This window comes from Ovis aries, chromosome 7 (genome assembly GCF_016772045.2).
Source record: "Ovis aries strain OAR_USU_Benz2616 breed Rambouillet chromosome 7, ARS-UI_Ramb_v3.0, whole genome shotgun sequence".
In the NCBI taxonomy this organism is placed as follows: Eukaryota; Metazoa; Chordata; class Mammalia; order Artiodactyla; family Bovidae; genus Ovis; species Ovis aries.
The window spans coordinates 36,325,207-36,353,105 of record NC_056060.1 but is presented as its reverse complement, the minus strand read 5'-3'; the positions used below and the strand labels follow the sequence as shown (position 1 = coordinate 36,353,105).

The 27,899-nt window shown below is 37.6% G+C and overlaps 1 protein-coding gene across 3 annotated transcripts in view; it reads left to right on the top strand.

Annotated features, from left to right (window-relative positions):
- Positions 1-27,899, top strand: part of TTBK2 (tau tubulin kinase 2) — a 131,194-nt gene that overhangs the window by 37,150 nt on the left and 66,145 nt on the right. For 2 of the 3 annotated variants that reach the window (XM_004010488.5, XM_042253050.1), the window contains one exon: positions 4,679-4,826. In XM_004010488.5, the coding sequence (XP_004010537.2) occupies positions 4,679-4,826 (148 nt within the window). Of the gene's footprint in view, positions 1-4,678; positions 4,827-14,399; positions 14,511-27,899 lie in introns of those variants that run through there. The other variant, XM_012181295.4, reaches the window with a different exon arrangement.

Below are 27,899 nucleotides of genomic sequence, written 5' to 3'. Positions count from 1 at the left end.
GTGACTGGTGATGGAAGTAAACTACGATGCTGTAAAGAGTAATATTGTATAGGAACCTGGAATGTTAGGTCCATGAATCAAGGCAAATTGGAAGCGGTCAAACAGGAGATGGCAAGAGTGAACATCGACATTTTAGGAATCAGTGAACTAAAATGGACTGGAATGGGTGAATTTAACTCAGATGACCATTATATCTACTACTGGGGGAAGAATGGAGTAGCCATCATAGTTAGCAAAAGAGTCCAGTCTTTTGGATGCAATCTCAAAAACAACAGAATGATCTCTGTTCATTTCCAAGGAAAACCATTCAGTGTCACAGTAATCCAAGTCTATGCCCTGACCAGTAATGCTGAGGAAGCTGAATTTGAACAGTTCTATGAAGACCTACAAGACCTCCTAAAACTAACACCCAAAAAGGATGTCCTTTTCATTATAGGGGACTGGAGTGCAACAGTAGGAAGTCAAGAAGTAGCTGAAGTAATGGGCAAATTTGGGCTTGGAGTACAGAATGAAGCAGGGCAAAAGCTAACAGAGTTTTGCCAAGAGAATGCACTGGTCATAGCAAACACCATCTTCCAACAACACAAGAGAAGACACTATACATGGACATCATCAGATGGTCAACACTGAAAACAGATTGATTATATTCTTTGCAGCCAAAGAGAGAGAAGCTCTATATAGTCAGCACAAAGAAGACTGGGAGCTGACTGTGGCTCAGATCATGACTCCTTATTGCCAAATTCAGACTTAAATTGAAGAAAATAAGGAAAACCGCCAAACCATTTAGCTATGACCTAAATCAAATCCCTTATGACATTTGAAGTGACAAGTTGATTAAAGGGATTAGATCTGATAGATAGAGTGCTTGAAGAACTATGGATGGAGGTTGGTGATATTGTACAGGAGGCACTGATCAAGACCATCACCAAGGAAAAGAAATGCAAAAAGGCAAAATGGTTGTCTGAGGAGGCCTTGCAAACAGCTATGAAAAGAAAAGCAAAAGGCGTGGGAGAAAAGGAAAGATACACCTATTTGAATGCAGAGTTCCAAAGAATAGCAAGGAGAGATAAGAAAGCCTTCCTCAGTGATCAATGCAAAGAAATAGAGGAAAACAATAGAATAGGAAAGACAAGAGATGTCTTCAAGAAAATTATAGATACCAAGGGAATATTTCATGCAAAGATGGGCTCAGTAAAGGACAGAAATAGTATAGACCTAACAGAAGCAGAAGATATTAAGAAGAGGTGGCAAGAATACACATAAGAACTATACAAAAAAGATCTTCATGACCCAGATAATCACGATGGTGTGATCACCAGCCTACAGCCAGACATCCTGGAATGGGAAGTCAAGTGGGCCTTATGAAGCATCACTACGAACAAAGCTAGTGGAGGGGATGGAATTCCAGTTGAGCTATTTGAAATCCTAAAGGATGATGCTGTGAAAGTGCTGCACTCAATATGCCAGCAAAATTGGAAAACTCAGCAGTGGCCACAGGACTGGAAAAGGTCAGCTTTCATTCCAATCCCAAAGAAAGGCAATGCCAAAGAATGCTCAAACTGCTGCACAGTTGCACTTACCGCACATGCTAGTAAAGTAATACTCAAAATTCTCCAAGCCAGGCTGCAGCAGTATGTGGACCATGAACTTCCAGATGGTCAAGCTGGATTTAGAAAAGGGAGGAACCAGAGATCAAATTGCCAACATCCATCGGATCATGAAAAAAACAAGAGAGTTTCAGAAAAACATCTACTGCTTTATTGACTATGCCAAAGCCTTTGACTGTGTGGATCACAACAAACTGGAAACTTCTGAAAGAGATGGGAATACCAGACCACCTGACCTGCCTCCTGAGAAATCTGTATGCAGGTCAAGAAGCAACAGTTAGAACTGGACATGGAACAACAGACTGGTTCCAATAGGAAAAGGAAAAGGAGTATGTCAAGGCTGTGTATTGTCGCCCTGCTTGTTTAACTTACATGCATAGTACATCATGAGAAATGCTGAGCTGGAAGAAGCAAAGCTGGAATCATGATTGCCGGGAGAAGTATCAATAACTTCAGATACGCAGATGACACTACCCTTATGGCAGATAGCGAAGAGCCTCTTGATGAAAGTGAAAGAGGAGAGTGAAAAAGTTGGCTTAAAACTCAACATTCAGAAAACTAAGATCATGGCATCTGGTCCCATCACTTCATGGCAAATAGATGGGGAAACAATGGAAAAAGTGAAAGACTTTATTTTTCTGGACTCCAAAATTACTGCAGATGGTGACTTCATACATGAAATTAAAAGACGTTTGCTCCTTGGAAAAAAACCTATGACAAACCTAGACAATGTATTGAAAAGCAGAGACATGACTTTGCTGACAAAGGTCCGTCTAGTCAAAAGCTATGGTTTTTCCAGTAGTCTTGTATGGATGTGAGAGTTGAACTATAAAGAAAGCTGAGCCCCAAAGAAGTGATGCTTTTGAACTGTGGTGTTGGAGAAGACTCTTGAGAGTTCCTTGGACTGTAAGGAGATCCAACCAGTCCGTCCGAAAGGAAATCAGTCCTGAATATTCATTGGAAGGACTGATGCTGAACCTGAAACTCCAATACTTTGGGCACCTGATGTGAAGAACTGACTCATTTGATAAGACCCTGATGCTGGGAAGGATCGAGGGCGGGAGGAGAAGGGGACGACAGAGGAAAAGATGGTTGGATGGCATTACTGACTCAATGGACGTGAGTTTGAGTAAACTCTGGGAGTTGGTGATGGACAAGGAGGCCTGGCGTGTTGTAGTCCAGGGGGTCACAAAGAGTTGGACATGACTGAGTGACTGAACTGAACTGAAAGTGAAAGTGAAGTTGCTGTGGTGTCCGACTCTTTGCGACCCCGTGGACTGTAGCCCACCAGGCTCCTCCATCCATGGGATTCTCCAGGCAAGAATACTGGAGTTGGTTGCCATTTCCTTCTCCAGGGGATCTTCCCGATCCAGGGATCAAACCCAGGTCTCCCGCATTGCAGGCAGATGCTCTAACCTCTGAGCCACAAGGGAAACCCTGAAGTGAGCATCTTCTCAAAGTGACTAATGGAATTTAAAAAATTATAATTAAGAATTCATGGATTTAAGCATATTTCATGTGTTTCAGTCTGTTGTAGTTATCATTGCTATTGATGTTCAAATTGTCTCATTTGACTAAAAGGATTTCCTTCAAGTTGTCTCCTGAGTCTTTTTAACATGATTCTTATAGTCTTTTGATGGCTTCCTTGCCCTGGACTTGGAATCTGCTCTCTTTCTTCCAGTAAAGAAGCTATTTTTCTTTTAGATATATTTAAATATGTTTTATTGCTACCTGGTCTTCTGTTAACCAAAGTTTTGTTCCACTGGCAAGTTTAGCCAAGCTATTCAATTGTTTCCATAGTCTGTCAACAGATTGCAAAAAGAAGATTATTCTTCTAGAAATAAAAATTTTGTTTTTATGGTACGGTGTTTTAGTTATTAGGCAAAGCAGTAGACTTTGAAATTTTTCTTGAGTAAACAGGAAAGAACCTTGTCATCATCGTGGCTGGTGCAGGGAGATTCCAGCAGTTGGTCATCTTTAAGTCAGGCACGTGTGTGCTTTGGTGAGAGCTTTGTGTTAAGTGCTGTGGTAAAGGTTGGCCGTTCTCCATTAGACATATCAAAAGGTGACAAATGCAGCTATGCCTGGCATAGTTGCTCTGTCCTGACAACGAGAGCCAATATACATGTGGAGCATGTCTGCCAAATTTGAGTGACATAGTGGCCTCTTAGTAAAAAAAAAAAAAATTACAGGCTCATTGTTAAGGATGGTGTTTTGATTATCTGTTATTCATTGAGTTGGCCAGAAGATTCATTTGGATTTTTCTGTTACAGCTTATGGAAAAACCCAAGTGAAGTTTTTGACCAATCTAGTAACAAACTGCATCAAAATTTAGAGGCTCAAAACAATCATTTATTTTTATCACAGTCTTATGGATTAGGAGTTAACTAGATGGTTTTTATTTCTTACCCATGTGGCAACTAGCAAGCTTGAGCATTCGAGGGGCCACCTCCAAATGACTTCTTTAATGCCTTGGGGTCCCTAGTTCCCTTAACCCCAAGCTGCCGGCCCATTTTCTAGGACCTCTCTTCAGAGCTGTCTTCTGTGTAGCTATTCAGTGCCTCTGAGAGGAAGGTAAATGGTGCTGAGAGAACTGGGCTCTGGTGGCCTGTCCCTCCTCCAGCCTCCTCGCAGACACATCTCAGTCTGGTTCCAGAGGAGATTTCAGTTGGTAAAAAATGTTAAGGATTTAAAACATCTTCAAATGATTGCCTTAGAATTAGAACAGATCTGGTCGTTGAGAGTTATATGTGGGAAGTGAAGCTTCAGATAACTGTGTCTTTTATGATGTTTCTGATGCTGGCTGTAGACCTAATTTTAAAATTGTTTGTGGCTGAAATAAATTCAGTACTTCTTGTGGACAGATCTGTGGGAAAAAATTTTGACATTATTTCTAAGTATTCATTCTTGGCATATACTCAGTTAACAATATTGAGATCTTTTAGCATAAAATAAGGATAGTCAATTATATATTATTTTGTAAATATCAGAGATGAATCAACTTCTAATTTGAATCTTCTATTAATTGTGTGTGTGTGTGTGTGTGTGTTCCTATTTAATTTCCCATGCAGTTGAGGAAGATTGGGGGTGGGGGCTTTGGAGAAATTTACGATGCCTTGGACATGCTCACCAGGGAAAATGTTGCACTGAAGGTGGAATCAGCTCAACAACCAAAGCAAGTTCTGAAAATGGAGGTTGCTGTATTGAAAAAACTACAAGGTAAGCTGCTTTGTATGATATACCAAACAATTTATTATTGTCTTTGAACATCAAGTTACATTCTTTATCAGTTGAATATTCTGGTGTCAACTAAGTGTAACCATGCTGAACATTTTTCTCTTGGACATTTTATTGCTAGCTAGTAATTGTAGACATACTGATTGCTTAGAATAGTTAGATTTTGGGAATTTCTTTTCATGGTGAGTAAGGATAAGAGGGAGTGAATTACCTGAAACATTCTGCATTAGTAAGTATTTGCATAATGTTTATTATGGTAAAATTTACCTTTTTAAAAAATAAACATAAACACCTCTGAGTTGTTTCTTCTTGTGTTTTTGGATGTTAAACATGATTTAATCACATTAAGAAAGCTGCCTTCAAATCACACTGAAGGGTGGATAAAAAATAATAATATTTGTTGCATGTTGATTTCATTAGCTTCAATTTCATCAAATAACTCCTTTCTGGCCCTGGCCATCATTTTTGAGGTCCATGTTACTGCTTGAGTCTCTATTATTTTACCACAAGGATAAGTAACTTTTTTTCTGACATCATTCTAGTGATGTAAAACCCTTAATACGTGGCCAGTTTGATTCATCGTTGTATTTTCAGTTTATGACATAATCTGATATTACGGATATTTAAATATTTTTTCTGGATCAAAATTAAATAGAGGTGTGATTAGCACACTGAATGATCTTATTAAACTCTAGAGGGTTGATATTGCTATGGGACATTCATTAGTGTCTAAAGGAATTTAGTATTAACATACAGAGCAAAGGAAGTTGCTGTAATTGGTAGAAGTAACTAATTGGTAGAAATAACAAGGACAAAATGCTATGTAGCTTAGGACCCTCAGATTCACAGCTGTGTATTCTCTAGGGTGAATATGCTATCTTTGTGAATCACTGATGTTTGGAATTTTAGTAAATTAGTTTCTGTTAAGTTAATGAAATGTGTATTATGTATTCTGGCAGCATCTATTGTTTTAATCACTGCCCTTTGCCTTAAGCTTTCTCATTGTCCCAAGTTTCTCTACTAATTGACTCATTTTTTTTTAGAGTATGATGCTAATACAGTTATAGATCTGTTTAATAGTTGTTTTTAGGCCAAACTTAGCTTTCCCAAAACATGGGAAGTCAGGAAGACAGTGGATAGATCAGCACCCATTGTAACTACTTGAAAAAATAGATTAGAGAAGGAAGAATAGAGAAAAGGATGGTGCTCTCTTTTCCTCACCTTTTCTGCTCTTCCATGTTTATTTTGAGCTGTTTGCATCTCAGTGATATGAACAAACAGGTGGAGCTAGAGCTATCTCTTCCTGGCTTGCACAGATCCCAAGTGATCTGTTTTACTCTCAGCCAAGTCCATATTATGTTAATATCAGCAAGTATGTTAGTATCAGCTTGGCTTGGACAGTGCTGCTTCACCTGTCTTTCTCCTACTTGGTCCCAAGGAAATGCTTCCAGATGAGGCAGAATACAGCTTTATAGCCCTTTCAGTAAGTTCTCCTGCCTATTTTGGCCATGGTTTACTCAGGATTCTATGCAATAAAGCTTAAAGAACAGTTTAGTACCTTTTAATGGGTGAATTGGAGATCCTTGGATGCTGAGTCTCTCCTTTCCTTCTAATTTCATCTTTCATACTATTACCTAAAATGTTTTTCTTACCTGTTTTTAGTTCCTCAGAACTTTTCTCTTTCCAAAATAAAATAGTTTTTTTTCTAATCTTTTGGTCTGTATTTCAATGAACAGCCCTTGGCTTTCTTTTCTTGGCTTTCTAACCATGCCTTCTGGATACTTAAGCCTCATAACTTCTTTTTGTTGAAGGTGCTTCGGAATCTAGACCCTTTGAGAACCTTTTAATGAAGCTGAACTTCTTGTTCCTGCCTGTCTGTTGTCATAATGATTTTCTTACTCAGTGACCCCAATAAAAAGGAGGCTATATGCGTAAGGAAAAGGTATATAACCAGAGGTTAGCCCTTTATAGGACTGGTTGGTTTAAAATTGTTGTTCAGTTTTTGATAACTGGTATAGGATTTATTTCTTTTTAACATAAAATGATACTTTGTGATGAATTTAGCCTGACCCTAAGTTTTGTTCCTTTTAATAAATCAGTCCCCCTTTTCAAAATTCTCATTATTTCTTTTCCTGAATTCCTTCCATTCTCCTTTTTCTCTGTCTTTTCCTGTGCTTCACAATTCTAGATTTCCTCAGCTCATGCATAATTCTCATTACTACCATATTGCTTTCTCATTGGCCCTAAAGTGTGAAGGCCTTAGCATTTTGCTGGAAATAATAAAAATTTGCCAGACACTGCTTTGTAAGAACTTTGTTGATGATTAATGGTTTTGTGAGTGCATTAATTTATATTTATTGGAACATAGAAAGTCTTAGTCACTTATTCCCTACCAAAAAAAAAAAAAAGAATGATATGAGAATATATTAGAGGTAGTTTATGTTAAACATTAGGAAAATTTGGGAGAATCCATATTATTGAAAAAGTGAAATAATAACACTGTGGAAACTCTGCAGGTGACCAGTTTTAAAAATGGATTGGAGAAGAAGCTCATGTTCCAGTTTTTCTTTTTTTTTCTCTAATTAGTAGACTTTACTTTTTTAGAACTGCTTCAGGTTTATAGGAAAAACTGAGTGGAAGTTCAGAATCCCCATCTACAGTTTCCTCTTATTAACATCTTGCATTAGTGTAGTATGTTTGTTACAGTTGGTGAAACAGTATTGATACATTATTGTTAACTAAAGTCCGTAATTTACATTAGGGAATTCCTTTATTAATGACATAAACACTGTAGTCTTAAACACCTAAGAAAATTATTTCTCAATACCATATAAAATCTAGCAGCCAGTATTTAATTTCCCCTATTGTCTTAAAAATACTTTTTACATTGAGCTATTCAAATAAAGATTCACGTGCACGGTAAGCACTTTGCATTTAGTTGACATCTCTCTTAAGTATCTCTTAATTTACGTTCCCCCCTCCTCTTCTTTTTTTTTTTAATTTTGGCATTGCTGTTTGTTGAGAACTGAAGTTCTTAGTTTGCTAGAGCAGTCCACATCTGGATTTGGCTGATTGCATCCTTGTAGTGTTAACATGTTCCTCTATCCTCCACGTTTCCTGTGAACTTGTAGTTAGACCTAGTGGCTCGAAGAAATCCATATTGTTATTGTTGCTGATGGAGTACATTGTCTTCATCCATTGTTTCCATAGTGGTTGTAAAATATTTCTGATTCTTTTATTCCTTCCAAATTTCTGAATTGGAATTATTCTACAGAGTAGAATTTTATTTCATCAGCCATTTGTTTCTCCTGAAATGATAGTTACTACAAGAAGGGCAGGATAAAGACCTGATTTTTTTTCCTGTTTATTTACCAATTTTCAAAATAACAAGTGCCCTTATGTGAATAGTGAGCTGTTTTTCTGTTTTGAGTATCACTATGAGATCATGGATTTTTCTATGTTTTCTTTCAATCCATTGCAGTTGTTATTCTTTTTACGCTAAAATTTCCACTTCTTTTGACTGGTGGAAGCCCTTTTAAATTGGCTGCTTGTCCTCCTGATGTTACTTTAGTGTTCTTTTATATCACTAGCTTACTGGCACAGTACATGTTCCAGGCTTTCCTTGAACTTTCCCTGCACCAGAGTTGGAATCAGGAACCTTTTTCTCCAAGAAACCTTTATATTGGGAAAAAATTGAGATCATAGTGTGGGGACTAGGACACCAATTGCTATTGGACCAACACACTTCTTTCAGTGGGTTTTAATATTACTAGATATTGCCTAGTTTATTCTTATATGCACTTTTCAATTTGTTTACATTGTTTATTTTAGGCAAAATGTATTTTGTACATTTAAACTTGACATACTATGCTTAGTAGCAGAATGATAGTAGAAAGTAGCTTTGTATTTTGTGTTACTGTACATTTGTAAATGGAGTTGTGGGAGAATAGGATAGCATTAACTCTTCTATTTCTGGTTATCATTTTAATAAATTATTTTTTTGGTAAGAAAATTATTAAGATTCTGGAATAATTTGTTAAAGAGTGTTATAAATACTAGTTGGTAAAGTCATCTTTGGGTGACTAAGGTTTAAATTCTCAAAACCATGTTATATAGATGTTTAGTTCTTCATTGTTACAAGAGACAGTCACTTGGATCTTCCAGAAAATGGTTTATATTTAGTTTTGAAGTTTTTTTTTTAAAATTTTTGCATATAGGTGGTGTGATATGGAAATTCAGAATATTATAAAATGACTAAAATTTATCCTCACATCTTTTCATCGAAGGAAGTCTTCCTAGGATCTTGAGAAGTTTATATTTTGTTTACTTGCTTCCAGTTGAAACAAGTCATCTCTGACTCTTGTGACCCCATGGACTATAGCCTGCCAGGCTTCTTTGTCCATGGGATTTCCCAAGCAAGAATATTGGAGTGGATTGCCGTTTCCTTCTACACACACACACACACACACACACACACACACACACACCAGTAATCCTTGTGTCTTCCCTCCATGATGTGTTTAATAAAGTTTGTTATACTTCCATTTCCTTCTATACACACACACACACCCCACTGATCCTTACGTATCTTCCCTCTATGATGTGTTCAATCTAATGAAGTTTGTTGTACTTCCATTTCCTTCTACACACACACACGCACGCACACATCACTAATCCTTATGTGTCTTACCACTATGATGTGTTCAATCTAATGAAGTTTGTTGAACTTAAAACTAGAAATTTGCTCAGCCTTTCTATCCCATTTTAGCTCTTCATGCTGTAAATGATCAATATCATCTTATCTCTTGTGCCTTTTCAGAGCACTAAATCAAGTAAAACTGAGGTTTTTCTCTTTATATATTACCTTGGATGAGAAAGTAGTTCATTTAAAGCCTCTTTAAATGTTTAAACATTTTTCTCCTCTAGATCCTCTAAAAGCAAGTAAAGATCCTATTGATATCAAGTAAAGTAAATACCACTGTTATAACCAAGTAATTTTTTTTCTCAGTTGAATTAGGAATTTTTCTTGCCCCATGTAAATGCAGGGAAAAACTGTTTTTTCTTACAGCCCAAAAAGAGATTGTGATTTTTGTTTTGACTTATAGGAACTTTTTTTTAAACCCTGGAATATTGGTCCTGGATTTTATTTTTGCTTTGGAGACTGCAGAGCACAAGCTGGAAGTTGAGATGAAAGGTTACTACTACAGAAGATCAGCTCTGCCTCTTCTGCCTTCCCTGCTTGAAGTCTGTAGCTACTGCTGTAAAATGTGACTCCTTTCTTCCCCCAGTATAAGAATATAAGAAATATGTGATTTCTGGATTAGACCCCCTGCTCTGTTCAGTATAGAATGTCTGTGAAAGTTATTCGAAATTTGCTTGCCCTACTGAGTTTCTGTTCCATCAGTTCAGTTCAGTTCAATCGCTCAGTCGTGTCTGCCTGTTTGCAACACCATGAACTGTAGCATGCCAGGCCTCCCTGTCCATCATCAACTCCGGGAGTCCACCCAAACCCATGTCCGTTGCGTTGGTGATGCCATCCAACCATCTCATCCTCTGTTGTCCCCTTCTCCTCCTGCCCTCAATCTTTCCCAACATCAGGGTCTTTTCCAGTGGGTCAGCTCTTTGCATGAAGTGGCAAAAGTATTGGAGTTTCAGCTTCAACATCAGACCTTCCAATGAACACCCAGGACTGATCTCCTAGGGATGGACTGGTTGGATCTCCTTGCAGTCCAAGGGACTCTCAAGAGTCTTCTCCAACACCACAGTTCAAACGCATCAATTCTTCGGCGCTAAGCTTTCTTTATAGTCCAACTCTCACATCCATACATGACTACTGGAAAAACCATAGCCCTGACTAGACGGACCTTTGTTGGCAAAGTAACGTCTCTGCTTTTGAATATGCTGTCTAGGTTGGTCATAACTTTCCTTCCAAGTGTAAGTGTCTTTTAATTTCATGGCTGCTGTCACCATCTGCAGTGATTTTGGAGCCCAGAAAAATAAAGTCAGCCACTGTTTCCCCGTCTATTTGCCATGAAGTGATGGGACCGGATGCCATGATCTTAGTTTTCTGAATGTTGAGCTTTAAGCCAACTTTTTCACTCGCCTGTTTCACTTTCATCAAGAGGCTCTTTGGTTCTTATTCACTTTCTGCCATAAGGGTGGTGTCATCTGCGTATCTGAGGTTATTGAGATTTCTCCCGGCAATCTTGATGCCAGCTTGTGCTTCATCCAGCCCAGCGTTTCTCATGATGTACTCTGCATATAAGTTAAATAAGCAGGGTGACAATGTACAGCTTTGACATACTCCTTTTCCTCTTTGGAACCAGTCTATTGTTCCGTGTCCAGTTCTAACTGTTGCTTCCTGACCTGCATACAGATTTCTCAAGAGGCAGGTCAGGTGATCTGTATTCCCATCTCTTTCAGAATTTTCCACAGTTTCTTGTGATCCACCCAGTCAAAGGCTTTGGCATAGTCAATAAAGCAGAAATAGAATGTTTTTCTGGAACTCTTTTGCTTTTTCTATGATCCAGTGGATGTTGGCAATTTGATCTCTGGTTCCTCTGCCTTTTCTAAAACCAGCTTGAACATCTGGAAGTTCACGGTTCATGTATTGCTGCAGCCTGGCTTGGAGAATTTTGAGCATTCCTTTACTAGCGTGTGAGATGAGTGCAATTGTGCGGTAGTTTGAGCATTCTTTGGCATTGCCTTTCTTTGGGATTGGAATGAAAACTGACCTTTTTCGGTCCTGTGGCCACTGCCAAGTTTTCCAAATTTGCTGACATATTGAGTGCAGCACTTTGACAGCATCATCTTTTAGGATTTGAAATAGCTCAACTGGAATTCCATCCCCTCCACTAGTTTTGCTCGTAGTGATGCTTCCTAAGGCCCACTTGACTTTCCATTCCAGGATGTCTGGCTCTAGGTGAGTGATCACACCATCGTGATTACCTGGGTCGTGAAGATCTTTTTTGTACAGTTCTTGTGCGTATTCTTGCCACCTCTTCTTAATATCTTCTGCTTCTGTAGGTCCCTACCGTTTCTGTCCTTTATTGAGCCCATCTTTGCATAAAATATTCCCTTGGTATTTCTAGTTTTCTTGACAAGATCTCTAGTCTTTCCCATTGTGTTGTTTTCCTCTATTTCTTTGCATTGATGGCTGAGGAAGGCTTTCTTATCTCTCCTTGCTGTTCTTTGGAACTCTGCTGTCAAATTGGCTTTTTGCTTCCCTTCTTCTGTGCCATCAGATATGGGTATGTTAGAAGATCTCAAATAACTTCTTTTCTGAGAGAGCATAGTAGTCAGACTCTGGGACCTAAAGATTAGGGATAACAAGTTACCCCTCATTACATCTTTTAATCTCTTAAAAACCTTTCATCTGCCATTTCGTTCATTTTACCTAGTAATTTTTTCCCCTTAAAGTAACTTTTGTTTGCCCTAGTTAAGGTTTATCTTTCCTGTCGAGGGGTGTTAGGAGGTCATTGAGAAGTTCAGCTGTTCAACCTGTCCATTTAAGTATATCCCAACTTGGAAGATTTAGCTTCATCTGGCATTTTAAGTATTTGTTTATTCATTTACTCTATTCGGGTTTAAGAAATAGAGTAGGTCTAGATTATTTAAAGGAGCAGAGATTAATTTCCTTGAAAGATAATATAATATATAGAAATATACATCTTTATATGTGCTTTATATGCACAAAGAAAGTCTGCAGTTGTATAGAACTCAAGAAGCCATTGAGCCATTGGGAATGGCTATGTTTGTGTATTGGAATTAGAGGGACCAGGAAAGGAGAGACTCTTCCCTTTATACCCTTCAGTGCTTAAGAAATTGAGAAAAATATGCAAACGTTTCTTTTTATAGCAAAAGTATAATTAAATGATAATAAAAAATATCTTTAAAATCCATTCTTTATCTTTTCTCAAATTTCTAAATGCTTGAAAATACCTGGTAAATTTGTGCAGTATAGTGTAGTGTAGTTAAAATCAGCTGTTTTCTGTTGTGACCCTTCTTTATAAATGATTAATAACATTATTTGTAAGAAGATCTGTAACTGTGTTTGAGTTACAAACACAGGAACAGTGCTACTGAATGCTAGGCTCATACATATCTTATTTTAATGTCTTATGTCTATATCATATCTAACTTTTGCATATGTTCTCCTTCTATTTTTTTTACAACCCTTTTTAAAAGTGTAAATGATCATGGTAAAAGAATTTAAAATCAAACAGAAGAATACTGTAAAAAGTAGAAGTTTTTTGCCCTTAGCCCTTTCACCCTCCTCTCTAACCACTATTACTGGTTTCTTGTTTTTTTTTCCAGAAACATTCAATACATATTTTATCTATCCATTTGTCTACATACATGAATATATACATATATATTATATAGAATCATAATAAGATACAAATTAATATCATCATATGTTTTGGCTTCCCTGGTGGCTCAGAGGTTAAAGCATCTGCCTGCAATGCGGGAGACTTGGGTTTGATCCCTGGGTCGGGAAGATCCCTGGGTCGGGAAGATCCCTGGGTCGGGAAGATCCCTGGAGAAGGAAATGGCAACCCACTCCAGTATTCTTGCCTGGAGAATCCCATGGACGGAGGAGCCTGGTGGGCTATAGTCCACAGGGTCGCAAAGAGTCGGACATGACTGAGCGACTTCACTTTCACTTTCACTCATATTATTTAAGGATATATATGATATATAATTTATATATATAATCATTTGATTATATATGACATGTATCGTAACATTGTATGTGTGCGTGCATGTCTATATGTGCATGTGTGTGTATAAAATCTCCCTCCCTACCCATAACCCCCAACCACATGTGGAATCATACTGTATATACTGTTCTCCAACTTGATGAGACCCCCCCCCTTAGAGTCAGACAATAAGATTCATTTTCTATGCACTTTTATGTTCTTCAGAGGAGTAATCCTTCAAGAAAATCATGTCACTCCCTAGCCATTGCTAAAACACTTAAGGGCCTTCCTTTACTTTCTTTATACCCACTTTAACATGGCATACAAAACCTTGAATTGATATCTGCCTGCTTTTCTATACTGTTTTCTTGAAACTGTTGGGCTTACACTTAGTGTTGGTCATCCTGAACTATTTTTCAATTTCTTTAACACTTTATAGCTTCTCAAGTGCACTTGGCTTCCTCTGAGTCATACTTTCAATAAATCTTTTTCTTCCCTTCTTTTAAAAATTTTATAACAGTCCTAGTAATCACAAAAATCCACAGGTAAAATGAGATTTAGAGAAGTAAAGCAAAGTATAATTAAGAACTTCACTTTTTTCCTAATAATTGAATAGCCAAAAGTATATATGCTTAAAATAATGTGATCCTGTTAAGTTGCTTGTTCCCTTTTCCTCAGTAAGATTATTACAGGATTTATTTATTTTAAAATTTTAATTTCTTATGATCAAATTTAACAAGTAGTTGAGTCAATCAGTTCTACAAAGTTTGTTATGAGAAGCAGTAGTCCAGGTTCTGGTTCCAGATAAGATGGAGTAAGCACACTTCACCCTGTCTTTCCCACTGAATGCAGCTGTAAGACCTGGACAGAATGCTTGGAGTGGCTATTTGAGGACTCTGAAAAATAAATAGTAGGAGGCAGATTGGGGAAGAAGACCAGAATTCAAAGTACTACTGAACCGTCGGTGAGTTTACCATTTTTTTTCTTCCAGTATGCCCCAGCCTGAACTTAATGTATCCTGAAACTTGGACGTGAGCATTATTAACATGGACAGAAAAAGCACCAGGAGAATCCCATTAGTTTTGACCCAAGGAAGAGGAAAGACGTCTCCTAATACTCAGAATGTGGCAATCCCACATTCTTCTCTTTTTTCTTTTTTTCCCCCCTTTTTCTTCATTCTCTTGCACCCCAGGCCTCCAGCAATCCTGGGCAGTGGCATCAGTGGGGCAGGCAGGAGCCTGAATCTCAGAAGGATAGGAACCTGCCTCTCAGATTGGAGGAGCTGTGGTCTCAAGAGAGTGGGGCAAGTCCCACTGCTTTCGTTTCCCTTTGCTCTTCTGTTGCTTGGCCCTGATGTGGGCATGGTTATGGGAAGTATATGGAAGAATGGGGCTAATGAAGCCCCAGCTTTCTGCAGGAAGGCTGAAAAAGGGAAGCCCCAGGAATCCAGAGAATTGCAGGTGAATGAGAAGCTTGGGAAAGTGACCACTTAAAATTGCTCACAGACTGCTGAGCTGACTTCCAAGCTGTGCTTGCTTGAGTGTGATCCTGAACAGCACATTGAGGACCAAATTATGGGATAGACCACTCCCAAGCCCCAAACTGGACACTGCGTGGGACAGTTATGGAACACACTCAGTATGACTTCAAAGGCTTTACACACTAAACTGATATTGGAAATGCAGGCTACAGAAGGATGGTCAGAACTTGAAGTGTGAACCCAGCTGGGTCAATTACTGGCTAAAATACAAACACCAGCACTCTTGGTGGGACTTAAATAGGAGCCAGATTCTCATAAGATTATATTCAAAATGTCCAGAATACAGTCTTGGATTACTCAGCTTAAAAAGAACCTGTGAAATCTGCACTCACTTGGGAAAAGGCAGAAAAGAGATACCAGTGCCAGGATCACAGATGTTAAAATTATCTCAAAAAAACTTAAAATCAGATATTATGACCATATTCTAGGAATGAGTGGGAAGATAGAAAGTCTCAGCAAAGAAATAGAAGATGTAAAGAAGAACTAAATGGAAATTTTAGAACTGAGAAATATAATAATGGAAATGAAAAGCTCACTGAACGGGCTGAATAGCAGAGAGGACATGACATAATAAATCAGTGAAGTTAAATAAATAGAAATGATCCAATTTGAAGAACAGAGAAAAAAATAAATAAGCACCTCAGAAATCTTGAAACTCTTATAACATTTGTGTTGTCAGAGACCCAGAATGTGCAGATAATGGTTCTGGTATGGCAAAAATATTTGAAGAAATAATGACATACTGATTAGAAAGGAGGAAATAAAACTCTCTCTATTTATGCAGATAGCATGATTATATATTTATAAAATCCCAAGGAATCCAGAAAAAATTAACTGGAATACATGAGTTTAATAAGTGGTTGAAGGTCAGCTCACACACAAAAAATCATATTTCTGTGTACTAGCAATAATTTAAAATGGAATATTTAAAAATCCATTTATAGTAGCTCTCCCAAAATGAAATACTTAGGTATCAATATAGCAAAATATGTATGAGAGCTTTATGGTGAAAATGTAAAATCCTTATTTTTAAAACTTCTTTAATTTTTATTTATTTTAAAAATTTATTTATTTTTAATTGAGGATTATTGCTTTATAGTATTGTGTTGGTTTCTGCCAAACATCAACATGAATCAGCTATAGGTATACATATGTCCCCTCCTAATTTATTTTTTAAAAAGAGAATTTAAATAAATAGAAAGACATGTTGTATTCATGAATTGGAGAATTCGCTATACTTAAGACATCAATTTTCCTCAAGTTGATTTATAGATTTGAAGCAATAACAATAATAACAACACTGGTTGTCATGATAGAGAAACCGATTTTAGAATTTTTATAGAAAGGCAGAGGACCTAGAATATCTAAAACAATTTAAAAAAAGAAAAATGTTGGAAAAATCAAGCTACGTGATTTTAAAATTTAGTACAAAGTTACCACAGTCAAGACTGTGGTGAAGGAATAGACATACAGATCACCCAACTGGAATAGATTCCCGCAGTAGACTCACAGAAATGTGGCCAATAATGTTTAACAAAGTTGCAAAGTGGAAAAATAATAGCACTTTTGATAAATGGTGTTAGAGCAGTGGGACATCCAAATACCAAAACAGTGAACCTTGACCTAAACTACACACATTATTCATAAATGAACTTGAAAAGCACCACACATCCAAATGTGAAATATAAACCTATACAGTTTTTAGAAGCGAACACAGAAAATCTTTGTGAGCTGGCTATAGGCAAGAAGTTCTTTCACATGACACCAAAATCATGATTGAAAAGAAGAAGCTGATGAATTGGACTGAATCAAATTAAGTAATTTGCTTGTGAAGACACTATTAAGAGAATGAAAAGACAGACTATATAGACCATGAGAAAATACTTGCAAATCACATATCTGCAAAGGACTTATATTCTGAATATTTAAAAACTTCAAAACTCAACAATAAGAAAATAATCCAATTAAAAATCCAATAGGCCTTGGGAGAGGATATAGAGTGGAAAATCAGCTCAGCAAAAGATGCTTAGAATCATTAGCCGTTTTGTTTTTCTTCAGTTGCAAAGTCACATCTGACTCTTTGTGACCCCATGGACTGCAGCATGCCAGGCTTCCCTGTCCTTCACTATCTCCCTGAGTTTGCTCAAACTCATGTCCATTGAGTTGGTTATGCTATTTAAACATCTCATCCTCTGCCACCCTTTTCTCCTTTTGCCTTCAGTCTTTCCCAGCATCAGGATCTTTTCCCATGAGTGGGCTCTTCTCATGAGGTGACCAAAGTATTAGAGCTTCATCATCAATCCTTCCAGTGAATGTTCAGGGTTGATTTCCTTTAGGATTAACTGGTTTTCATCTCCTTGCTGTCCAAGGAACTCTTAAGATCTTCTCCAGCACCACAGTTCAAAAGCATGAAGTCTTTGATGCTCAGCCTTCTTTATGGTCCAACTCTCACATCCATACATGACTACTGGAAAAACCATAGCTTTGACTATATAGACCTTAATTGGCAAAGTGATGTCTCTGCTTTTTAATATGTTGTCAAGGTTTGTCATAGCTTTCCTTCCAAGGAGCAAGCATCTTTTGCTGATAGCTCAGTTGGTAAAGAATCTGCCTGCAATGCAGGAGACCCTTTTTCAGTTCCTGGGTCAGGAAGATCTGCTGGAGAAGGGATAGGCTACCAACTCTGGTATTCTTGGGCTTCCCTATGGCTCAACTGGTAAAGAATCTGCCTGTAATGCAGGAGACCTGGGTTCAATCCCTGGGTTGGGAAGATCCCCTGGAGAAGGGAAAAGCTACCCACTCCAGTATTCTGGCCTAGAGAATTCCATGGACCACTCCACGGGATGGCAAACAGTTGGACACGACTGAGCGACTTTCACTTTCACACTTTCTTTCCAAGGAGCAAGTATCTTGTAGTCACTGTCTGCAGGGATTTTGGAGCCCCCCAAAATGAAATCTGTCTCTGCTTCCACTTCTTCCCCATCTATTTGCCATTAAGTGATGGGACTTGATGCCATGATCTTAGTTTTCTGAATGTTGAGTTTTAAGCCAGCTTTTTCACTCTCCTCTTTAACCCTTAAGAGGCTCTTTAATTCCTGTTCACTTTCTGTAGTTAGAATGGTATCATCTGCATAACTGAGGTTGTTGATATTTCTCCCAGCAGTCTTGATTCCAGCTTGTGATTCATCCAGCCCAGAATTTTGCATGATGTACTCTGCATATAAGTTAAATAAACAGGGTGACAATATACAGTTTTGTCCTATTCCTTTCCAGTTTTGAAGCAGTCAGTTCCATGTTCGGTTCTAACTATTGCTTCTTGGCCTGTATACGGCTTTCTCAGGAGACAGGTATGGTGGTCTGGTATTCCCATCTTTTTAAGAATTTTCCACAATTTGTTGTGATCCACACAGTAAAAGGCTTTCAAGTAGTCAATGAAGTAGATGTTTTTCTGGAATTCCCTTCCTTTCTCTATGATCCAGTGATTGTTGGCAATTTGATCTCTGGTTCTTCGGCCTTTTCTAAGCCCAGCTTGTACATCTGAAAGTTCTCGGTTCACATACTTTTGAAGCCTAGCTTGAAGGATTTTAAGCATAGTCTCTTACTAGCATGAGAAATGAGTGCAATTATCCATTAATTTGAACATTTTTTGGCACTACCCTTCTTTGGGATTGGAATGAAAACTGACCTTTTCCTATCCTGTGGCCACTGTTGAGTTTTTCATATTTGCTGACATATTGAGTGCAGCACTTTAACAGCATCGTCTTTTAAGATTTGAAATAGCTCAGCTGAAATTCTATCACCTCCACTAGCTTGTAGTAATGCTTCCTAAGGCCCGCTTGACTTCACACTCCAGGATGTCTGACTCTAGGTGAGTGACCACATCATCATGGTTATCCAAGTCATTAAGACCTTTTTTGTATAGTTCTTCTGTGTATTCTTGGCATGTCTTCTTAATGTCTTCTGCCTCTGTTAGGTCCTTACCATTTCTGTCCTTTATCATGTCCATCCTTGCATGAAATGTTCCCTTGATAACTCTAGTTTTCTTGAAGAGATCTATTGTCTTTCCCATTCTATTGTTTTCCTCTATTTCTTCACACTGTTCAGAAGTCCCTCTTATTTCTCCTTGCTCTTCTCTGGAACTCTGCATTCAATTGTATATCTTGCTTGCTTTTTGCTTCTCTTCTTTCTTTCCTCAGCTATTTGCAAAGTCTCCTCTGACAACCCACTTTGCCTTCTTGAATTTCTTTTTCTTTGAGATGGTTTTGGTCACTGCCTCCTGTATAGTGTTATGAACCTCTGTCCATAGTTCTTCAGATACTTTGTCTAACAGATCTGATCCCTTGAATCTATTTATCACCTCCACTGTATAATCATAAGGGATTTGATTCAGGTCATACTGAATGGCTTATTGGTTTTCCTACTTTCTTCAATTTAAGCCTGGATTTTGCAATAAGGAGTTCATGATCTAAGCCACAGTCAGCCCCAGGTCTTATTTTTGCTGATTCTGTAGAGCTGCTCCATTTTCGGCTGCAAAGAATAGAATCAGTCTGATTTGGATATTGACCATCTGTGACGTCCATGTGTAGAGTCATCTCTTGTGCCGTTGGAAAAGATTGTTTGCTATGACCAATGTGTTCTCTTGACAAAACCATTTTTGCCCTGCATCATTTTGTCCTCCAAGGCCAACTGCTGCATTTCAGACTCTTTGTTGGCTATGAGGCCTACTCCATTTCTTCTAAGGGATTCTTACCCACAGTAGATGTAATGGTTATCTGAATTAAATTCACCCATTCCCATCCATCTTAGTTCACTGATTCCCAAGATGTCGATGTTCATTCTTGCCATCTCCTGCTTGACTACATCCAGTTTTCCTTGATTCATGGACCTAACATTAAAGGTTCCTATGCAGTGTTACTCTTTACAGCATTGGACTTTAGTTTCACCACTAGACATGTCTGCAGCTGAGTGTCATTTCTGCTTTGGCCCAGCTGCTTCATTCTTTTTGAAGCTGTTAGTAATTGCTCTCTGCTCTTCTCCAGTAGCATATCAGACACCTTCCAAGCTGGGTGGCCCATCTTCTGGTGTCATATCTTTTTGCAGTTTCATACTGTTCATGGGGTTCTCGTGGCAAGAATACTGGAGTGAGTTGCTCTTTCCTTCTCCTAGGCATCTTTCCAACCCAGGGGTTGAACCCACATCTCCTGCACTGGCAGGTGGATTCTTTACCACTGAGCCACCTGGAGTAGTGGTCTCCTAATTCTTTATCTTTTCTCTCCTTTTTAAAACATATGTTTGGCTTGGGGCTGGTGCATGGGGATGACCCAGAAAGATGTTATGGGGAGGGAGGTGGGAGGGGGTTCATGTTTGGGAACGCATGTAAGAATTAAAGATTTTAAAATTTAAAAAAAAACTAAAAAAAAAAAAAAAAAAAGTGCCCCGCACTCTGAAAAAAAAAAAAAAACACATATGTTTGTTTATATATTTTTCTTTTACTTTAGTACATTTAAAAAATAGGATGAGGAAATCATGCTCATTTTTTTTTCCATTAGAACCATAAAAGCCTGCTAGTTTTAAGTTGGCCATTGTGGTAGGATAGTCTTGTTTAAATGATGAAATTCCCTGTGACGACTGTCTGGACTGAAGAGTCTAGAAACTTCTTTTGCCTTTGGCTCCTGATGAGCTACCGAGAACCTAAGGGTTATTAGATGGGCATCCTCTTGAACGCTGGTAGGAGCTTTATTCCTTAGACTTTGTCTCAGTTATTTTTCTGTGGGACCTGGCTTAGAAGACACCCTCCTGTCTTTTTGTATCACTGTCAAGTTAACTCAGCCAAGCTTCATGCTCTATGATGCATTCTCATCTAATTTCTTGCTTTCTCTGTAATGCTTATTCTTTGTTTTTATAAGCTATAATTTGATCTTGTACTGCCCATATTGGTCTTACATTTGTTGCTTTCAATAAGATTGTAAATTCTTTGAGGATAGAACCTATATCATGTATTTTTCTATGTCCCATTGGTGTGGATATTTCCTGAGTTATTATTAGGGTCGATTTGGTTTGTTTTTGGTGAGGAGTGGGTAAATATGAGGAGTAAATGATAGATGGATAAGGAAGGTAATTTTGTTGTACTCTTAGGAGTCTAATTGTCCAGCGTTGCAGAATCCCCTTATTTGCTAATTTGTAACTGACCTGGAATTTGTTCTGTGAATTCCAGAGCATCCCCATTTAGTGGGTTAGGGATACTTTTAGCTCAGCTTTTCACTTTATTACTAAATGGCTTTTTTATTTAAAAAGAAAAATGATTGATGCCCCTTTTGATAGATTTACTTTCCTGTAGTAGCAAGTCATTTAAAATTACTTACTTTTTGCATGATATTAATATTTAACACTAGGATTCACAGGGAGCCCAGCCTGGTACTCTGTGATGACCTAGAGGGCTGGGATGGGGGGAAGGTAGGGGCACTCAAAAGCGAGATGATATACGTATAATTATAACTGATTTGTGTTGTTGTACAGTAGAAACCAACACAGCATTGTAAAGCAATTTTTCTCCAATTAAAAAATTAAAAAAAAATTTTATTGAGAAGTAGGGAGAAAAGTACAATCTGATGTAGTGAACTGGATGCCATCTACCCTTTAAGATTTCAGATTATTTTTATTGTTAATCCACTGCACCATTTGTGATCTGTTCAGTTTTTAAATTTCTAAAATACGTTAAGACTCCAAAGAAATCTAGTAACTCAAAAAAAAAAAAAAAATTAACATTAAGGTGTAGACCACCACACCACCACCTGCTGAAGTTTTAAGCTCTTGAATTGAAACCAAAAGTAGTAGATGATCATCTGAAATCGTAAGAACAAAAATATTCTTTAGGTTATGTGCATTTCATTAAGCATATAGCATATCTCTTCCTTTAAGAACAAAAAGTATAGAGTTAAGTTACTACTTCCCTTAGATAAATAGACATCCTTTCTATATCACAGTTAAAATTTGTGTTTAACTAGTGAGGTCCTACCTTCCCTATAATATCTTTAGATATTACCTGTCTAAATTAAGTTTACTTATGGTCTTTTTTGGCTGGAGATATCACTGATTGTTTCTCTTTTGCACAGGGCTTGGTGACAGACCACAAGCGTTCCCTGTAGGGTTAGAGTAGTCAAGAGCGAGAAGATTAAGAGAAAGCCTTAGTGGTGATGTTTTCAGTGGCTAGTAAAGATCTGGCTTCTATGTTCAGACTTCCTTTTGTGTTTTAGCAGAGGAGACACATAAGCAGAAAGTTAAAATTGGTTTGTTAATGTATTTCCATCCTGTATTTTCTTGTGGTCAACAAGCTATGGTTCCTAGTGATCAGTGCTGACTTGCTGACTTCTCTTCTTCCTCTAGTTCCATCTGTGCACCAGACTCTATGTGTTTATCTCTAGGGCACTCTTATTTTAATTTTCTTGTTTATTTTTTTCCCCCTCAGTGCCTGGCTAGGTGACTGACTTTCTAAATATCTGAAAATCTGATCCTGAGTTATTAATTTGCTGATACTACCTCCTATAGGGATATTTAGATTTTAAAAGTTGCATTTAATTTGAGGAGATGAGATTGAGAGAAATAATGTGAACAAAAAATAAGGTAGAACATTTGTGAGGGAGAATAAAAAAAGAAACAAACTTCATCAGAGTGTATAATGTATGTTAAACTGAAGGAAATGAGGTTTGGTAAGTAACGTAGAATGAATCTTGAAATCCAGGCTCACCATTTTAATCTAATCTCTTCAGGCATTATTGTTCATGGTTTCTTGAGTAGGCAGATGATAAAAACAGTTATTTTAGGGAGATTATCTAATGACTAGTGTGTGGGCAGTGACATTAGAGGACATGCTTGGCCTGGTCCACTGAAGTACAGTCAGATATGACAGAATAGATGGTATCAGAGAGAGGCACATGCTAGGTGAGCCTGGTCAGTAGAGCCAAGATTTGAGTTTATATATATCTCCTTCCAAAATTAGTGGTCAAAATTACTAAGCTTTAGTGATAGTAATAGGGAGCATATATTGAGTATTTATTCTGTACCAGGCAGTATATTAAGTATTAGAAATACCTTATTTAGCTGATTCCACTTGTGCAATAACTCTTTGACATAAGTGCTGTTGTTACTCTTCATGTGGCTTGTAGAGATTAAATAACTACCTGGCAGGTGAAAAAGTTAATATTTAATCAAGCAGTCTTGAGCACATTCAGTTTTCTTCCATGCCAAGCTGAAAGATTCAGAGGTGATATATGATGTAGTTATATTTTAGTGGTTTCCTTTGCTGTGCAGAAACATTTTGATTTAATGTAATCCCACTTGTTTATTTTTGCATTTGCCATCTTTGCCCTTGTTGTCAAGTCCAAAAAAGTCATCTCCAAGGCTGATGTCAAGCAACTTACCCCTTGTGATCTGTTCTATGAGTTTTGTGGTTTCAAGTCTTATGGTCAAGTATTTAATCCATTTTGATGGATTGTTGATTTTTGATAGTTGATTTTTGTATATGGTGTAAGATTGAGTCTGCTTTTCATTCCTTTGCATATGACTGTCCATCTGACACTCTTTTTCCCTGCAGTTTTCTCTTCCATATTGTGAACTTTATCCTCATGTTGGTTTCTTTCACAGTTGAGAGACGATTGCCCATAGCAACTGGAAGGGGCCTATATTCAAATATAATATCTCTTCTTGTAATTATATGAAGGTATTGAGTTTTGCTCTGATTATAACATCCCAGAAATAATTATACTTATCAGAGTAATATCATGCATTGATTGTCTTCAGTCTTGAATATCTAGTTTTCTTTCCATCATCAAGTGAAGTGAAAGTGCAAGTTGCTCAGTCATGTCCGACTCTTTGTGACCCCGTGGACTACACCGTGCATGGAATTCTCCAGGCTAGAATACTGAAATGGGAGCCGTTCCCTTCTCCAGAGGATCTTCCCAACCCAGGGATTGAACCTAGGTCTCCCACATTGCAGGTGGATTCTTTACCAGCTGAACTTGATCTCAATTTCTAGATTATTCTGTTTGGCTTAGAGCAATTAATGTCCCACCTTGCCTGAGTAAATCAAATCAATTGAGACAGAGGAAGATCATTTCCAAAGGGAAATTTGGGTGCTGTTAGCAGGGAGGAATGAACACTGAATAGTTAATCAAGAAAATGCTTTATAAATATATTATCTCATTTAACTTTTTTCAGTAGCTCTGTTGAGGAAACCAAGATTTGATCAAAGTCCCATAATTATTAAGTGGCAGAGTTGAAATTTGACTTAATGCTTTTTTTCTTTCCAGCAGTATTGTGTCTCCTTCAAAGAAAAATAATAGGTTGTCCTGCATAATATATGGCATTAATGACCCTACCTTCTGAGATTCAAAACTGGTTCTACCAATTGCTTAGTTAAAACTTCATCATCACAAGATACCTAAAGTTATGAGGTACATCTTGAATAGTACTTAGAAAGAAATTTATAGCAGTGAACACTTACATCATGAAACCAGAAAGATTTTCAGTAAAAAGCCTAACCTTCTACCTTATGACACTAGAAAAAGAGCAAATTAAACCTTAAGCAAGCAGAAGGAAGGAAATAAGAAAGATTACAGTGGAATTTAATAAAAGAGAGACCAGAAAAACAATGGGGGAGATTCCACAAAGTCAGAAATTAGTTCTTTTATTTAAAAAATGAACAAATTGACAAGCCTTTGCTAGACAGACAAAGGGAGGAAAAAAAGCAAAAACACTGAAATTACTAAAATCAGGAGTGGAAGAGGGGACATTTCTACAGACATTACAGGAATTTTAAAAGAATTATAATAAGGGAATACTATGGACTACATGACAAATTATTTACATGAAATGGACAAATCCCTAGAAAAACCTGCACTGTTGAAACTGACTCATGAAGAAATGGAAAATCTGAACAGATTTCCTTCTCAGCCTTCTCCACTAGTTCCTTCTTCTTTCCCTGACGTGCTGGTGTCCCTCTCTCAAACTGTCCATCTTCTCTGGGCAGTCAACTCCTGCCACACTGACAACACATAGGTCTATTACTTTGCATAGATGTGTGTCTGTGCTCAGTTGTGTCGGACTCTTTGCGACCCTATGGACTGCAGCCCACCTGGTGCCTCTGTCCATGGGATTCTCCAGGCAAGAATACTGGAGTGGGTAGCCATTTCTTTCTCCAGGGAACCTTCCCAACCCAGAGATCAAACCTGTGTCTGCTTGCATTGGCAGGCAGATTCTTTACCACTGAGCCACTGGGAGGCCTTACATGGCTGACCTCTGTTAAACTGTACTGCTAAATTCCTAACACAACTTCCATGTTCTATAGATAAATCAGTGCAAAATCCCCAACCAGAAATCATTATCCTCTCTCATACTTTTGTCTTGGTTTATATTAATACAGTTTACTTTGTCCACTTAACTTAAAAGGCTTCATTCACTTTCTTCTCTTGTATAATCTGTCTATTCTGTTTCTTAAAGCTTAATTGGAAATCCTTCCTCTTTAAATTCTCACTCAGTGCTTTAATTTGAACCTACCTTATCTTTTACCTCATCTGTTGTGGTAACCTCCTAATTGATCTCTCTGCCTTCAGCTCTTCCATAAATCAGCATCTAATGATGAATAGCATTACGTTTCTAAAACACAGGCCAAATTATGTAGCTCTCATGCTTGAAAACATTTGAACTACCTCTCCCCACCCCCAGCTGCCACCCATTGTGTGTCAGATCTAAATTCCTTTATGTGGCATACAAGACTTTAGTGTGCTTTTCTTATCTCAGCATGCCCCCCACCTCAGCCTCTTATCTAGCCCTCTAGTCTGTTAACTTTATTAATTATTTAAAATCTAATGATTTAGTTCTAGAATAGCCTCATAAAATTTTCACATCTTCTGTGTATCCACAGCAATTTGTCTATAATGCAGAGCTCATCATACTAATACATATTGTAATTTTTTGTTTATATATCCAGGCTGTGAATTCCTTGAGGGCATGGATCGTATTTAATTTATCTTGTATTCCTAGTGCTTGCTTTAGTACTTGGCACATAGTGGATCTCCTTGTCTGTATTTTATCGTGGTGGTGGTTTAGTCGCTAGGTTGGTCTGACTCATGCGACCCCATGGACTGTAGCCCGCCAGGCTACTTTGTCCATGGGATTTTCCAGGCAAGAATTCTGGAGTGAATTTCCATTTCCTTCTCCAGGGGATCTTCCCAACCCAGGAATCAAACCCAGATCTCCTGCTTTGCAGGCAGATTCTTTACTGACTGAGCTATGAGGGAAACCCATATTTTGTCACAATCTTTATTTACTGCTTAGTTTTAATATTTATTTACCAGGTGTTACTTGACCTTAAAATCTGTTTCAGTTATTCCTGGCATAATGGATAAGAACAAAAACTCTGGGACCAAACTGCTTCATCGTCTTCCAGCTATGGGGTCTTAGACACAGTAGTTAACCTCACCAAGCCTCCATTTTCAAATTGGAAAAATAGAGAAAATAATAATACTTATGCCTTTTAAGTTGTGAGGATTAGGTACATATAAAACACTTAATATAATGCCTAGCACAGTATACTTCATATTATGCATGCTTTATTTTTATTAATATTATTGTCATTATAGTTATTATTTCCATTAGTTTGTTCATTCACAAATATCAGGTGTTTCACTCTTTGCCAGGTACTGTGGGGTACTAACAGAACAACATAGATAGGGCCCCTGTAGTCATGGAATGATACTTCAGTTTGTACTAGTTATTATAATGTTATTTGAAGAACTGCTATAAGTGGTGGTGAAGAGTTACTGTTTCAATTAAATTCTAGTTTCTCCATGCTTCCAAAAATTGGTACATATTTAATGAACTAACTTTAATAAGTAGTTTCATTGATTGCATATATCTAAAATATAAGAGCAGTGGGTACACTATGTTATAAAGTATGAGATAAGAATTCATTATGCTCTTACCTAATGCAGTGAAGATGTACTGGGGAATCCTAGAAAATTTGCTACTGACTTTGTATTTTGGTTACCCAATAAAGGTCTAGTTTATTTGATTTTTATCTTTTTAAAAGTAGGGTGGTTTTAATATCAAGAGATAAATAGTATTTTGTATTACTTATTTTAGGAAGAGCATTCCAAGAGGAGTTAAATTTAGTACGACCTTTTGTTATTAGATGACTTAAATGCCTTTGTAATAGAGATACTGCATTTAATTGTTATCTTAATAAGAAGTTGGAGTCTTGAGGAGTGAATAGTAAGAAATACTTTAAAACGATTCTTTGTTTCTTTGAAGCTAGAAAAGAGTAAGTTGCCAGCTGACAGTCATTTTGTCCTTTCACTCTTACTACAGTTTATTAGATGACTTAGTTTTGCAAACATATGTAAAGTGATATACATACATTGTACACATCGTGAATTATTGTTCCAATTGTACTTTTTCTTGCTTGTTATGACCCCTTTGAACAGAAGCACAGAGAATGAGAGAACAGTGTGATAACCCAGATGCAAAACAGAAGTGTGGACTCATCAACTAAATTAAACCTGGATTGTGTTTATATTTTAAATTAGTGGACTAATTCTTTTTGAATGTTGGGATATATTTCTCATCTGTCTATTAAAGTCTGTCCTTCTGGCTCTTGGTCTGTGACTTCCTCACTTTTTGGGACGCTTCTTCAAAGATTGCCCTCATTGTCTCATGTTCCATTTATTCTTTAACCCATTATGGACTGGCTTCTGCCCCTTCCACTCACCAGTAACTTCCTAATTGTTTATATTACTGAGCACTTCTCAGCCTCTGGCC